General features: G+C 45.5%; 1 protein-coding gene across 5 annotated transcripts in view; it reads left to right on the forward strand.

Moving 5' to 3' along the window:
- LOC124123592 (ATPase family AAA domain-containing protein 2-like) overlaps window positions 1-17,122 on the forward strand; it is a 62,662-nt gene that overhangs the window by 20,464 nt on the left and 25,076 nt on the right. For all 5 annotated transcript variants that reach the window (XR_006859322.2, XM_046486794.2, XM_046486796.2 and 2 more), the window contains 6 exons: window positions 2,226-2,340; window positions 2,570-2,683; window positions 3,447-3,558; window positions 4,413-4,554; window positions 9,883-10,031; window positions 11,562-11,901. Coding sequence is in view for 4 of the 5 variants with exons in the window: in XM_046486794.2 (XP_046342750.1) it covers window positions 2,226-2,340; window positions 2,570-2,683; window positions 3,447-3,558; window positions 4,413-4,554; window positions 9,883-10,031; window positions 11,562-11,901 (972 nt within the window). In the remaining variant the exon portion in view is untranslated. The remainder of the gene's footprint in view (window positions 1-2,225; window positions 2,341-2,569; window positions 2,684-3,446; window positions 3,559-4,412; window positions 4,555-9,882; window positions 10,032-11,561; window positions 11,902-17,122) is intronic.

Here is a 17,122-nt window from a genome sequence, read left to right on the forward strand (position 1 = left end):
TCACCCCGATTATGTTTCTAGGTTTGTCAGCACCATACCCGTGCTCATGGGTTTCACTGAACGTTTGAGACCTGCATCACTTAATGCTTTCCTCCCACATTAAGCTGACAGATGTTTCCAGCTTATTCAACAAAATACTTCACCCGAACACACCCCAACATCCCTCTGTCATCCCCTCCATCTTTGGTCAGTCTAAAGACTGTCAGACTGCATCGCCGGGAACAGAAAAGACAGGCGCCTGTCCGAGTGAGCGAGAGGACGAGATGTGACTTCTTAGCTGACATCGTCTTCTTGTGAGAGTCTTTAGATTTGGACGGCCGGCCGACGGCCCATCCGTTGGGGACACTTATTGAGGGAAAGGACTCAGCGCACGGCGATTAGAGAATGAGTTGGCAGAGAGACAGATGTGACAGAGCATGTAATTGACCCAGTTATTGGTCAGAAACCAGATGAATGCTGGGGTGTGTTCGGGTCAAGTATTTTGTTTAAGAAGCTGTAAACTTGGTTCAAGCACGTTTCCACATAGGATCGATGAAGAAAGAGGAAATGCATAATGTGAGATAGCATATGTACAATGACATACAATTTATAATAAAATTTTCAATTTTATCAGATATACTGGAGACTGCATTCTCCTATATGTATGATGGTTAGCTTTGTTCCTCTGCTATATGTATGATGGTTAGGTTTGTTGCTCTCCTATATGTATGATGGTAAGCTTTGTTCCTATCCTATTTGTATGATGGTTAGCTTTGTTCCTCTCCTATTTGTATGATGGTTAGCTTTGTTCCTCTCCTATATGTATGATGGTTAGCTTTGTTCCTCTCCTATATGTATGATGGTTAGCTTTGTTCCTCTCCAATTTGTATGATGGTTAGCTTTGCTCCTCTCCTATTTGTATGATGGTTAGCTTTGTTCTTCTCCTATATGTATGATGGTTAGCTTTGTTCTTCTCCTATATGTATGATGGTTAGCTTTGTTCCTCTCCTATTTGTATGATGGTTAGCTTTGTTCCTCTCCTATATGTATGATGGTTAGCTTTGTTCCTCTCCTATATGTATGATGGTTAGCTTTGTTCCTCTCCTATATGTATGATGGTTAGCTTTGCTCCTCTCCTATTTGTATGATGGTTAGCTTTGCTCCTCTCCTATTTGTATGATGGTTAGCTTTGTTCCTCTCCTATTTGTATGATGGTTAGCTTTGTTCTTCTCCTATATGTATGATGGTTAGCTTTGTTCCTCTCCTATATGTATGATGGTTAGCTTTGCTCCTCTCCTATTTGTATGATGGTTAGCTTTGCTCCTCTCCTATTTGTATGATGGTAAGCTTTGTTCCTCTCCTATATGTATGATGGTTAGCTTTGTTCCACTCCTATTTGTATGATGGTTAGCTTTGTTCCTCTCCTATTTGTATGATGGTTAGCTTTGCTCCTCTCCTATTTGTATGATGGTTAGCTTTGTTCCTCTCCTATTTGTATGATGGTAAGCTTTGTTCCTCTCCTATTTGTATGATGGTTAGCTTTGTTCCACTCCTATATGTATGATGGTTAGCTTTGTTCCTCTCCTATATGTATGATGGTTAGCTTTGTTCTTCTCCTATATGTATGATGGTTAGCTTTGTTCCTCTCCTATTTGTATGATGGTTAGCTTTGTTCCTCTCCTATTTGTATGATGGTTAGCTTTGCTCCTCTCCTATATGTATGATGGTTAGCTTTGTTCTTCTCCTATATGTATGATGGTTAGCTTTGTTCCTCTCCTATATGTATGATGGTTAGCTTTGTTCTTCTCCTATATGTATGATGGTTAGCTTTGTTCCTCTCCTATTTGTATGATGGTTAGCTTTGTTCCTCTCCTATTTGTATGATGGTTAGCTTTGTTCCACTCCTATATGTATGATGGTTAGCTTTGTTCCTCTCCTATATGTATGATGGTTAGCTTTGTTCCTCTCCTATTTGTATGATGGTTAGCTTTGTTCCTCTCCTATTTGTATGATGGTTAGCTTTGTTCCACTCCTATATGTATGATGGTTAGCTTTGCTCCTCTTTGTTTAAGGTAAAGAACAACATGCCATGGATAACTTTTGTTCTTAACAGCTATTTAAAGAATGTTTTTGGAAACACTATCAGTTGTCTTGGTATAATAATTTGCAGTGATTAGTATGTGATTTCAATAAATATGTTTCTTTTAAATGCTTAAGTTAGTCATGATAGTACATATTTGTTTCAGAGAGTCAAAAAAAGAAACAACAGTCATTGTTCCGAGAAACACCGCCAAGGTCAATACGAAGACTTGAGAGTCACCAAACATATCAATCTCCAGCACACAGGAAGAAAATTGTCAGGTACAAGAAATGTTTACAACCATGGAGTCCTTTTAGTTTGAAACCTCATTGATGTATTGCTTCTAATTGTGTAAGATTTGAAAAAAGAAAAACCATAAATTGGCAACATGCATATATTGTTGGAAGGCTGTTGATACTTCTGATGTTGAACAATACAGGAGTATAACGTCCCACTGTTTTCCCAGTTTGTGTGTAAACCTTATTGAATAATCCTCTATATACATTCCAGAAAACGACAAGCATTCCATGTTTCTAGTTCGACTTCTTCATCAGAAAGCATATCCAGTGATGAGGAGAGATTTCAGAGACGTAAAGCCAAGAGCATGGCCCGCTCAAGGAACAGGTATCACAATACTATCTTCATGATATGTCTATCCTTTATGATATGATAGGTATCACAATACTGTGTTCATGATATGATAGGTATCACAGTATTATGTTCATGATATGATAGGTATCACAGTGCTGTGATCATGACATGATAGGTATCACAATACTGTGTTCATGATTTCATAGGTATTACAGTACTGTGTTCATGATATCATAGGTATGACAATACTGTGTTCATGATATGATGGTATCAGTACTGTGTTGATATGATAGGTATCACAATACTGTGTTCATGATATGATATGTTCCACTGTACTGTGTTCATGATTTGATAGGTATCACAGTACTGTGATCATGACATGATAGGTATGACAATACTGATCAGACTGAATTTTGGACTCTTTAGAATGAATGTCCATCAAACTCTGTCAGTCTGTACACTTCCTGTACACAAACAGAATGCAAACTGACTTGTGAATTTTTTCAAACAGTTTGCCACAAAGAGAATTGGTCTCTATTCTCACCCAGACTTTGGCTGACATTTTAGTGTTTTCAAACACATGTTGATCACTTACAATCAATCAGATCATATGTCACTTTTTGCTTACATCTGCTGAAAAATGTTAGAGTTTTGAAAAGGAACTAAGAAACAGCACATATTTGTTGTGTAACAACTGCAACAACTCGTGTTGTGACGCACCTAAAGCTTGTCATGAGGAGCTACTTTTATTGTTGATTGGACGAGTCAGTTTGATGAGGAATTTTTGCCCACCTAGGTGTCTGCCTATGAACTTGAATCAAGAAGATCTACAATCTGGGGTTGTCAAGGAGAGGTCAAAGATTGGAGCAAGTTTAGCAGACGTAGACCCAATGAATATAGATAGATCAGTAAGTAGCACCGTGAGCTGTGTGTGTTGCCCCTACTGATGACATGACAGAGTTGATTGTACCTGACATGAAAGTAGGGAGGCTTTCAAGACACCATCGCTAATGGTTGAAGTAGCTGTAGACAAATGTTAACCCATAGGATAATGGAGAATGCAAGAGGATTATCAAGGACTGTGCCGTAGAGTGAAAACAATGGCAGCGCAGACAATGGAAAACTGGACTACTTCCATTTATACTCCATTTATACTTCCATGATTTATACGAACACACTGAGCATGTGTACAAAATGTAAACATTAAAAAAATAAAAAGTAGAAATGCAGTACAAATGGGAAAAGAATGATAAGTAGTGGAAGTTATTGCTGCACAAACCACAATGTGACAAGTTGCATAATATTTCTTTGTATGGCACTAAACTAAGAAACAAATCTGTCAAGGAAATGTATATTTGAAGGTGCATCCTGAGCCTCTGAAATGTTTACTCAGAGTCAAGGAAAATCAGTTGCTCACAACTCTAATAAACACAATTCTAATGATCTCATAACTGTTTATGACCTGTGAAGATGCAGGGTAGGATAGGTCTTCCGCAACTCGTGTTTGCCGTAAACAGTGACTATGCTTGTCGTAAGAGGTGACTAACTTGATCGGATGGTCAGACTCGCTGACTTGGTTGATGCATGTCATCATATCTCAATTGCGAGGATCGATGCTCATGATGTCAATCACTGGATTTTCTGGTCCAGAATCAATTATTTACAGACCACCATCATATAGCTGGAATATTGCTAAGTGCGGCTTTAAACAACAAACAAAAAAAAACAAACTCATAACTGTTTCTCTTTTGTCTTTCTACAGGTAACCTTTGAAAGCATAGGGGGCTTGGGCAAGCATATACGAGCCCTAAAAGAAATGATTGTGTTTCCTATCATGTATCCCGAGATATTTGAAAGGTTCAAGATTGCCCCACCAAGAGGAGTACTTTTTCATGGGCCTCCAGGTCAGTATACCCTATCTGCTACACCCTCTCTACTACACTCCTCACACTGGACCTGTGAAGATTTGGATTAGAATAGATCTTCAGCAACCAGTGCTTGTCGTAAGAGGCCTCTAATGGGATCGGTGGTCAGGCTCAGTGACTTGGTTGATGCATGTCATGGTATCCCAATTGCGTGGATCGTTGCTCATGAAGTCAATCACTGGATTGTCTGGTCCAGAATGGATATTTACAGACTGCTTTCATTATAGTTGTAATATTGCTGAGTGCAGCTGGAATATTGCAAACAAAACACACTTCCTGCAACACCCTCCCTGTCACACCCTCCCTGTCACACCCTCCCTGCTACACCCTCAGTCACACTCTCCCTGTCACACCCTCACTGCCACACCCTCACCGCCAAGACCTCACCCCTACACCCTCATCGCCACACCCTCACCGGTACACCCTCATCGCCACACCCTCACCGGTACACCCTCACCGCTACAACCTCACCGGTACACCCTCATCGCCACACCCTCACCGGTACACCCTCACTGCCACACCCTCACCGCCACACCCTCACCGCCACACCCTCACCGCTACACCCTCACCGCCACACCCTCACCGCCACACCCTCACTGCCACACCCTCACTGGTACACCCTCACTGCCACACCCTCACTGCCACGACCTCACCGCCACACCCCCACCGCCACACCCTCTCCGCCACACCCGCACCGGTACACCCTCACCGGTACACCCTCACTGCCACACCCTCACCGCCACACCCTCACCGCTACACCTTCACTGCCACGACCTCACCGCCACACCCTCACAGCCACACCCTCACCGCCACACCCTCACTGCCACACCCTCACCGCCACACCCTCACTTCTACACCCTCACCGCTAGACCCTCACTGGTACACCCTGACTGCCACGACCTCGCCGCTACACCCTCACCGCCACGACCTCACCGCTACACCCTCACCGGTACACCCTCACTTGTAGACCCTCACTGCCACACCCTCACTGCCACACCCTCACCACCACACCCTCACTACCACACCCTCACTACCACACCCTCACTTCTACACCCTCACCGCTACACCTCACTGCTACACCCTCATCGCCACACCCTCACCGCCACACCCTCACTGCCACATCCTCACTGGTACGCCCTCACTGCCACACCCTCACTGGTACACCCTCACTGCCACGACCTCACTACCACACCCTCACTTCTACACCCTCACCGCTACACCTCACTGCTACACCCTCATCGCCACACCCTCACCGCCACACCCTCACTGCCACATCCTCACTGGTACACCCTCACTGCCACACCCTCACTGGTACACCCTCACTGCCACGACCTCACCGCCACACCCTCACCGCCACACCCTCACCGCCACACCCTCACCTCCACAACCTCACCACTACACCCTCACCGCTACACCCTCACTTGTAGACCCTCACTGCCACACCCTCACTGCCACACCCTCACCACCACACCCTCACTACCACACCCTCACTACCACACCCTCACTTCTACACCCTCACTTCTACACCCTCACTTCTACACCCTCACCGCCACACCCTCACCGCTACACCCTCACCGCTACACCCTCACCGGTACACCCTCACCGCCACAACCTCACCGCTACACCCTCACCGCTACACCCTCACCGCTACACCCTCACCGCTACACCCTCACCGCCACAACCTCACCGCTACACCCTCACCGCCACAACCTCACTGCCACACCCTCACCACCACACCCTCACCACCACACCCTCACTACCACACCCTCACTACCACACCCTCACCGCCACACCCTCACTGCCACACCCTCACCGCCACACCCTCACTTCTACACCCTCACCGCTAGACCCTCACTGGTACACCCTGACTGCCACGACCTCGCCGCTACACCCTCACCGCCACGACCTCACCGCTACACCCTCACCGGTACACCCTCACTGCCACATCCTCACTGGTACACCCTCACTGCCACACCCTCACCGCCACACCCTCACCGCCACACCCTCACCGTCACACCCTCACTGTCACATCCTCACTGCTACACCCTCACTGCCACACCCTCACCGCCACACCCTCACTGCTACACCCTCACTGCTACACCCTCACTGCCACACCCTCACTGGTACACCCTCACTGCCACACCCTCACTGTCAAATCCTCACTGCTATACCCTCCCTGCCACACCCTTCCTGCCACACGACCACCTCGGTGGTCTAATGGTAGAGCGTCCGCCCGGAGAGCGGAAGGTTCGGGGTTTGATCCCCGGACGCGTTATAGCAAAAGACGTTAAAAGATTGTACTTGTTGTTACCCTGTCTGGCGCTTGGCATTAAGGGGCTAAAACAAGGACTGGTCGGCTCGGAGTCAGTATACTGTGTCTGAGTGGGGTATTCATGTTAAACTGCGGCATGGTATCTCAGTGAGCTAGCACTATAAATTGGCATCAGTCCGGACTAGTACAAGCAGCCACACACACGTGCATGCACGTCGCTATATAAGTGCAATAATCTTGGACGCAACGTTAAACCCAATTTCACCTCACCTCACCTTCCTGCCTCACCCTCACTGCGAAACCCTCCCCGCCACACCCTGACCGCCACACCCTCATTGCTACACCCTCCCTGCTACACCCTCACTGTCACACCCTCGCTGTCACACCCTCGCTGTCACACCCTCACTGCTACACCCTCACCGCCACAACCTCACCGCTACACCCTCACCGGTACACCCTCACTTGTAGACCCTCACTGCCACACCCTCACTGCCACACCCTCACCACCACACCCTCACCACCACACCCTCACTACCACACCCTCACTACCACACCCTCACCGCTACACCTCACTGCTACACCTTCACCACCACACCCTCACCGCCACACCCTCACCGCCACACCCTCACCGCCACATCCTCACCGCCACACCCTCACCGCCACACCCTCACTGCCACATCCTCACTGGTAAATCCTCACTGCCACACCCTCACTGGTACACCCTCACCGCCACATCTTCACCGCCACAACCTCACCGCCACACCCTCACCGCCACACCCTCACCGCCACACCCTCACTGCCACACCTTCACCGCCACACCCTCACCGCCACAACCTCACCGCCACACCCTCACCGCCACACCCTCACTGCCACACCCTCACCGCCACACCCTCACTGCCACATCCTCACTGGTACACCCTCACTGCCACACCCTCACCGCCACACCCTCACCGCCACACCCTCACCGTCACACCCTCACTGTCACATCCTCACTGCTACACCCTCACTGCCACACCTTCACCGCCACACCCTCACTGCTACACCCTCACTGCTACACCCTCACTGCCACACCCTCACTGGTACACCCTCACTGCCACACCCTCACTGTCAAATCCTCACTGCTATACCCTCCCTGCCACACCCTTCCTGCCACACGACCACCTCGGTGGTCTAATGGTAGAGCGTCCGCCCGGAGAGCGGAAGGTTTGGGGTTTGATCCCCGGACGCGTTATAACAAAAGACGTTAAAAGATTGTACTTGTTGTTACCCTGTCTGGCGCTTGGCATTAAGGGGCTAAAACAAGGACTGGTCGGCTCGGAGTCAGTATACTGTGTCTGAGTGGGGTATTCATGTTAAACTGCGGCATGGTATCTCAGTGAGCTAGCACTATAAATTGGCATCAGTCCGGACTAGTACAAGCAGCCACACACACGTGCATGCACGTCGCTATATAAGTGCAATAATCTTGGACGCAACGTTAAACCCAATTTCACCTCACCTCACCTTCCTGCCTCACCCTCACTGCGAAACCCTCCCCGCCACACCCTGACCGCCACACCCTCATTGCTACACCCTCCCTGCTACACCCTCACTGTCACACCCTCACTGTCACACCCTCGCTGTCACACCCTCATTGCTACACCCTCCCTGCTACACCCTCACTGTCACACCCTCACTGTCACACCCTCGCTGTCACACCCTCGCTGTCACACCCTCGCTGTCACACCCTCACTGCTACACCCTCCCTCTCACACCTTCCCTGTCACACCCTCCCTGTCACACCCTCCCTGCTGACCATGTGAAGATGCAGGGTAGGATAGGCCTTCAGCACCCTTCGTAAGAGGCGACTAACGGGATTGGGTGGTCAGGCTCGCTGACTTGGTTGCTGCAGGTCATCGATCCCAATTGCATGGATCTTTGTCCATGATGTCAATCACTTGATTGTCGGGTCCAGACTCTTTATTTACATACTGCCGTCATATAACTGGAATATTGCTGAGTGCGGCATTAAACAACAAACAAACACCCTCCCTGCTACACCCTCACTGTGTGACCCTCACTGCTACACCCACCCTGCTACACCCTCACAGTGTGACCCTCACTGCTACACCCACCCTGCTACACCCTCACTGCTACACCCACCCTGTCACACCCTCCCTGTCACACCCTCCCTGTCACACCCTCTCTGCTACACCCACACTGCTACGCCCTCCCTGCTACGCCATCCCTGCTACGCCCTCCCTGTCACACCTTCCCTGTCACACCCTCCCTGCTACACCCTCCCTGTCACACCCACCCTGTCACACCCACCCTGTTACACCCTCCCTGTCACACCTTCCCTGTCACACCCTCCCTGCTACACCCTCCCTGTCACACCCACCCTGTCACACCCACCCTGTCATGCCCTCCCTGCTACACCCACCCTGCCACACCCATCCCTGCTACGCCCTTCCTGTCACACCCACCCTATCACACCCTCCCTGCTACACCCACCCTGTCACACCCACCCTGTCACACCCACCCTGTCACACCCTCCCTGTCACACCCTCCCTGCTACACCTACACTGCTACGCGCTCCCTGCTACACCCTCACTGCTACACCCACCCTGCTACACCCACCCTGTCACACCCTCCCTGTCACACCCACACTGCTACACCCACCCTGCTACACCCACCCTGTCACACCCACCCTGTCACACCCACCCTGTCACACCCTCCCTGTCACACCCTCCCTGTCACACCCATCCTGTCACACCCTCCCTGTCACACCCATCCTGTCACTACCTCCCTGTCACACCCTCCCTGCTACAATATGGGGCCTCGGGGTAACCTAATGGTTAAAGCATTCGCTCGTCAAGCTCAAGACCAAGGTTCGATTCCCAAAGTGTGTACAATGTGTGAAGCCCTTTACTGGTGTCCCTCGCCATGATATTGCTGGAATATAGCTAAAAGAAGAAAAACCATACTCACACTCCCTGTTACACTGCTACAGACGTATAGATACAGAATATTGTAGTTGTGTCTTCCTATTACAGGAACGGGAAAAACCTTGATCGCAAGAGCTCTGGCTAACGAATGTAGCTCCTCCGACAGAAGAGTGGCTTTCTTCATGAGAAAAGGTGCTGACTGCCTCAGTAAATGGGTTGGAGAATCAGAAAGACAGCTCCGTCTGCTGTTTGATCAGGTAAATCTTCTTGAATTTACGGGATCAGTTCTTGTCTGTATCAAGATGAGTTGCCACACAGACAGAATGCACAACTGATGAAGCTTGTGTTAGACCATGTCCCCAGCTTCTTCTCTTCTACATAACTTAAAAATTTTCAGTTGTGTGTAAGAAATTTGTTTAATTCTCGTATTATGACTAACAACATTACCGACATTTGTGCAAACATTTTGATATGGTGTGTCAGGAATTTCAGTGATGTTTCTGAAACGTGACAATCAGATTGTAGTTAGATGTCACAACTTTTTTTTATGCAGAAGGTTTATTTGAAGATATGGCAAAATCTTCTGTGGGTTTGATAACATCCTGCTCCCTTGCTGTTTCATCTTGACAGAATCACACACAATAGAACTTAGAGTAACTTAGAGGAACTTAGACACCGGTGACTTGAAACCTGGAATTATGGAAGTTTTTCAGTATGATTTGACAATCGTGAATGGTTTTACTAAATTAGTCAGGATTTTGCTAGGTGTTCTGTTCTGTTCTGACATTTTGGAAGCTGTCTTCATATGACCCATTCATACATTTTTGACTAATTAATTATACCCCATTCCTAAAAACAGCGTTCCCGTTTATCGGTTATTACCAGTTTTTTTACAGTTAAAATTAGACTTGGACCGGTAATAAAGTACCTTATAAATCTTTGTTGTTGAACAAAACATTGGTGATATTCATATAAGTCCCTTTTTCGAACCAAGTCAGCTTGTCTGTTACCATCAGGGTTTCCCCTTGTCTATTTCTAGGTTAAAAGCGGCGTAAAAGCACACCCACTCACTCACTCACTCCGACTAGAAAGGGACTTTGGGTGATAATTACTTAAAAGATTATCAAAATCCCCATCCTATATACCCATGCTCATCTTCATTAGACAATACATTTTTTGCTACCAGGACTGGCCCTTCTGTTCATCAGTCTGGCACTCCCAAAGGAGTTAGAACCTTGACCATAGCATGCAAACCGATATTATCCCCACCCTATAATAAACAGATACATTGTTTTCATTTGTTTGTTATGAAGAGAATAATACATTTATGCCATTAGGATTCACCCTGGGGTCCAGTTTGCCTCTGGAAACTTAGATGCTGGATCATAACATGGAATCGGTTCAGATCAGTATTATATGCATGTACAATGCAAATGTATATTTTGTCATGATTGCGTAAATATCCAGGTGGGTGATAACGGCCCTATGGGCCTCATGTTTTACTTGAACATTTGTGTGACCTATAACTTGAGACCTACTGTATATAGTTGCTATTCCAATAGGAGAGGAGCAGTTCAAAGTTTGCTTTCAATACTTGGATTTTCTGAAAAAATATTGCTTTTTTTATGTTTTGAACTTAGAAATGTGTTAGTGAGCCACTTTTTTCCTTGTTGCCAAAGATTGCAATACTATAAGACCGCACTGATTTGCCCTCAATACTCTACAATAATGTTCCTATAACAAATGACAGCATCCCAACATTCTGTATGAGTCTGTTTTCTTCCTAGGCATACCAGATGCGTCCTTCCATAATTTTCTTTGATGAGATTGATGGTCTTGCCCCTGTACGCTCAAGTCGCCAGGACCAGATTCACAGCTCAATTGTTTCCACTCTGCTTGCTCTCATGGACGGCCTTGATAGCAGAGGAGAAATAGTTGTCATTGGCGCCACCAACAGGATCGACTCGATCGACCCAGCGCTGAGGAGACCTGGCAGATTTGACAGGGAGTTCCTCTTCCCATTGCCTTCACATTCGGCAAGGAAGCAGATACTGAAAATTCACACCAAGGCATGGAGTCCCAAGTTGGCTGACGGCTTTGTCACAGAACTAGCCCAGAGATGTGTTGGTAAGATCCTAAAGATCGTGTTAAAGTTCACGAGGATGTGTGGTGTGCATTATGCACTCTTACTTTAGTTTCTACTGATTTGTTCAGTGCCAAGTGTACAGCAGACAAATTGAGGGGTATTACTCATCAGGAACATATTTGCATTCAAAGATTCTTAATAGGATTTCATATGTTTAGATATGTTTAGGCTAAAAAAAAAGTATTCTTGGTTCTCAGGCACCGCTGCATCATCAGAAAGTCTGCCTCACATTTCATTTTTATTTCCATTTTCAAAATTAAAAAAAAAAATCTTTAATTATTCTGTATCTCGAACAGACGACCCCAACAGTGGAATGCTTCAATACTTAAAAACAGTGTGATCCAATATAGCGTGCAGTTACTTCCCTTTTCATGGGCACTGCTTTATTGGGAAGCTCATGTGTTATGGTCATGGCAGCAATATGGAGTCTGTGTGCTTGTTTTGCCGTTTGCAAATTTGGTCAATGAAAATATGAAATTTGCGATAAAACATCACTAGACATGATGATTTACGAATTCAATGGTATCAGTGTACTGTATGCTGAACAATGTTTTATACGCAGAGGTTAAGATTTACATAATATTTGTCTCATAAAATAAGCGGGAAATAGATGCTAATTTATATACCCTGTCTTTAAAGTGAATCGGTATGAAGCATGTCACCAGCGCATACACAATCCCTACATTTGCAATAAAAATGTATGTGTCTTCCGCAATAAAAAATTTCATCCTATCCCTTCTGCGAATTTGGGGAAATTAACAGATTATAACAATTAAACTTGGTCAATACAAATTTGAATATAAATTTGAGATAAAACATTTCAAGACAGGATGTCAATTAAATTGTATATCCTGTTCTGATTGGCATTGTTTTATATGCAGAGATTAAGATTACCGTGCGTCTTTTTACAAAAACTAAGCGGGAAGTGGCAATCAGCTGTACACACTTTTCTCGGAATCTACCGGTGATTCGGTAAAAAATTACCCATTATTATATAACTTTGAAGAATTTTGATACATTGAGTGGAAGAATTGTATCTAAAACGATTATGTTATCAGGAATAATTTTTTCAAACATCATGTAATTTTATTATATACATGTATGTAAAATAAATGAATAACCATAAACATAGCACTTTGGTACAGCTGATCACTAGTGATGGATATCTTTTCGTATGGAAGAATTTGACCAATCACAGTCGATGCTCCTGCACCCGCTATTGCGAAAACTTTTTGTTGACATATAATAGTCAAACTACAACAAATATGACTTTCAGCGAGTCAGTGTATGGCATTAATGATATATATATTTACTCTCTCTATCCACCAAAGTTTGTTTCAAGGCGTCAATAGCGATAATATGACCGTGGTTGCTGTAAATAACCGTGAGTTGTGCGATCTTCCGATCACTTCACATACGATTCCGCTGAAATGAATTGAAACAATATTGAATGTTATTTTAAATAAAATTAATAAAATAGATTACAAACATATGTTCATATATATAAAGAACTCTTTTTACAACCAGACAGTGTAATTACATGATTAATGTTTCACTTATCCTGCAATACTCCTTCATGCATTCACTGCTTTCCTTGCGACAAACAATGGGACAGCGTAACGGTGATGGTCCTGGGTGAAGAAATAAAATGCTGTAGTTCGCAGTCCACATTTCAAGACCTGGGGTCACCTCTTCACATCACTGCCTGTGGCGCTACAGCACGGACGTGTACCAGCGGAGCTCTCGTTTTGGATTAATTTAGACCTTCAGTTTTCGTCTACAATTATTCTAAAATTGATCTGCGACGGGTGGTGCATTTTTTTCATATTACTCTCACCATGTTGTGCAGTTTTATATGATTTATTTAGGTGTAAAAAAGACTTTGTCTTTTTTCCTGCCACGTGCTTATTGTTCACCACCATTTTGAATTGTGTTACAATTGTTTGCCTGCCAGGGTCGTCAATTTGTTTACAGTTCTCAGCTACATATGTGTTCTTACTAGCTTTGGTGTTACATTGAGTTGCGTATATACAAATTATTGAATACACTTTCAACTTGCTACAATATTTTTACTGATAATTAATTAAATTCTACGGCACTCTTCCGCTTCATCAAGAAGTCTTTATTTGCGTACCTTCTGCTTGCACGTTGTACCAATTGTCATGGAAACCAATCTCCCATGGATCCTCATACATGTTGTTTGGCATACATGCAAATTTGTGGACCGAACTCTAAATGTGTCTTTTGAGTAAATCTCTCTCCAACAAGTTTTACAACTTATAGGCAGGTCACTCACAAACGTATTTTGCAGCAATCCCGTCCTGAGACTAGGAAGATGTCGCAATCGCTGAATAGCGAGGGACAGGGTTCGGTCATTACTACGCAACCATTATCTTTGGCGGGTAATATGTCGGCCGTTACTGTCACCGCTGAAGTGTACATTCTGTCGAAAACATTTTGTGAGTATCATAACCGACCCTAATTTTCAGCCGCCTGAGACATCTCAAGATGCTTTGATGGGGGAAGCGCAAACCCAAGCCACGATCCAGCCAACACCATTGAGCATTGCATCTCAGTTACCTGCGCCGAGGGCAGCCCCAGCAGGCAGTGCATGATAAGCATAGCGCTGTACCAACATATCCACCGCAGCAGATACACGCTCAGGCGCCAACACTGTTACGGAACACTAATTAGATGCAAGTCCATTTGGCAGCAGTCCATGACGCAATTGTATCCTGCGCCCACGCCTACGCCTATGTATCAGACGCCTGCATCAGTTACATCTACGGCACAGATCTTAGCACCTACGCCGGCGCCTAAAGTATACATTGCACCTTTTGTATGTTATAATACAGCGCATTCATCGTTGAGTAGTGCCAGTATGCCTGCACGTACTTGGACATCAATGCATGACTCCTATTCACCAGGCGGATCATCTAAACCCTCGGTCAGAGGTAGCACTACACATTGGAGTAGAAGTCCTTCACCATCTAGACATTCACATCTACAGTCCGTTTGACTCCAAAGGAGAACGATGAATTGCAAAATAACTCGAAATCCAGAAAAGTGTATGAAACATCAATATGGTACTTGACCATGAATACCCTGTACCCAACAAAATCTGAATTTTGTTTATTGTAAGACCCATGACGGATGAAGTTCTTTAAGAAACTATCATGTAATTTTGTATAGAAATGTGTACATGACACGTAGGGGGGACAAACCGTGGAAGGCACAGCGCAAGCACGGTCTGCACGTGCTACACAGTGACCGTGTTCATTCAATGACAAGATGCGCTACTCAACAGATGTTAAACAGTTGATGTTGAATGTGTATGATTTCTTTAGAAGTGAAGCAGAAAGAGCAAAGCCTTTTTATGCAATTAATAAATACCTGTTTGCAACTTGCCAAAATTACCACCTTTGACGTATATCTCCCCGTTACCGGATCCGCAGGCTTGGGCAGTGGACGCGTTCAGCATTCCTTGGGAAGGACTAAAAGCGTACGCTTTTCCGCCACCTGTTTTACTTCCCAGGGTAATGCAAAAGATGAAGGAGACAAGGATACTTGCTCTGACTTTGGTCGCGACCTGATGGCCCGCGTGAGGGTGCTTCATCGAGCTCAGGAATTTGTGAGGACCCCCCTTCGAGTCCCTGTATGCATCCTTATTTTTTTACCTGACCAAGAAAACAGTGTTTCTCTTGGCATTAGCCTCGGCGGCACGGGTTTTTGGCCCAGCAGGTTACAACCCCCCGGTGCAAATAATGAACTGGCCCTATACAGAGCCATTCCATTTCCGATTTCCGATTTCGCCAGTGGAAGAATATTAGACAATTGATTATGTACAAGGGCTCTATGTCGTACTAAGTAAGACTTAGCTGGTAAGATAATTTGATCTTTATTGCTATGGTGTACAGGGAGCTACTCTTTAATTCCTATGTTCAATTGTTATTTTACATTGAAATATCCTGACCGTAATGGCCACACTCCGTCGCAGTGGTGACTCAGCATAACACCACTGCCACAGGCTAATATGCATATCACGTGACCGGACTTTTCTCTTGTTTGTAAACAAACACGCTTTTTCAGTATAGAACGGACTAATGCAAGTATTTGGGGGCGCTTTACATATTGTTTTGCATAACTATATAGATATGCTACTACAACTGCGACAGTGAGTTGCATGACAATATATATTTATGCATCAAAGTGACCGTGTCGCTAGCTCTCCGTTGGGCTTCGATGACAGCACGTGGAGCCGTACAACCAATGTAAACATAGGATAACTACGCAAAAACAAGTAGATTTTTACGTATTTGCATACTTTCTCAATGAAAGTTAACCATTCTTTGACATTTGTTTATGAAAATGTGTAGACTTGTCAAACATGAAACGGATGAAAAGCATATGCAATATCTTGAATGGACTGTGAAAGATGTGATGAATCGTCACATGGCGCTGGCCTGTGGCAGAGGTACTATGCTAGCTGGCTGCCGGCCGCATGGAACTCTGGGTAGGAGAGTGCGTAATGGCGTTTTTCCGCTTCACGGTTTATGACTGGTGATGTCGTTTCTTCAGGGTGTGAATTATTGAGGTTTCTGTAATTTGAAGGTTTCCCACCTCCAAACTGTCCGATACAGATGCATTAAGGAGTAATGCAGGATAAGTAAAACATTTAGTAAAATCTAAATATTTTTTACATTTGTATACTTATCCTGCATTACTACGTTTAAGGCCCACGATTCACAGACTTGCCTCCCCACTTTGGCTTCAGAAACCTCAAAAGTGTGTTTTTGTAAAAGCTAGCGGCGAAGTCTTGGAAAGTGGGAATACAATCTACAGCATTTTATTTCTTCACCCGACCGCCTCCGTGGTCTTGTGGTAGAGCGTCCGCCCGGAGAGCGAAAGGTCCGGGGTTCGATCCCCGGACGCGTCATACAAAAAGACGTTAAAAGATGGTACTTGTTGTTACCCTGTCTGGCGCTTGGCATTAAGGGGCTAAAACAAGGACTGGTCGGCTCGGAGTCAGTATGCTGTGTCTGAGTGGGGTATTCATGTTAAACTGCGGCATGGTATCTCAGTGAGCTAGCACTATAAATCAGCATCAGTCCGGACTAGTACAAGCATACACACACACACACGTGCATGCACGTCACTATTTAAGTGCAATAATCTTGGAAGCAACGTTTAACCCAATTTCAC

The sequence above is a fragment of the Haliotis rufescens genome, unplaced genomic scaffold (assembly GCF_023055435.1).
Source record: "Haliotis rufescens isolate VD_foot unplaced genomic scaffold, xgHalRufe1.0.p SCAF_2, whole genome shotgun sequence".
Classification (NCBI taxonomy): Eukaryota; Metazoa; Mollusca; class Gastropoda; order Lepetellida; family Haliotidae; genus Haliotis; species Haliotis rufescens.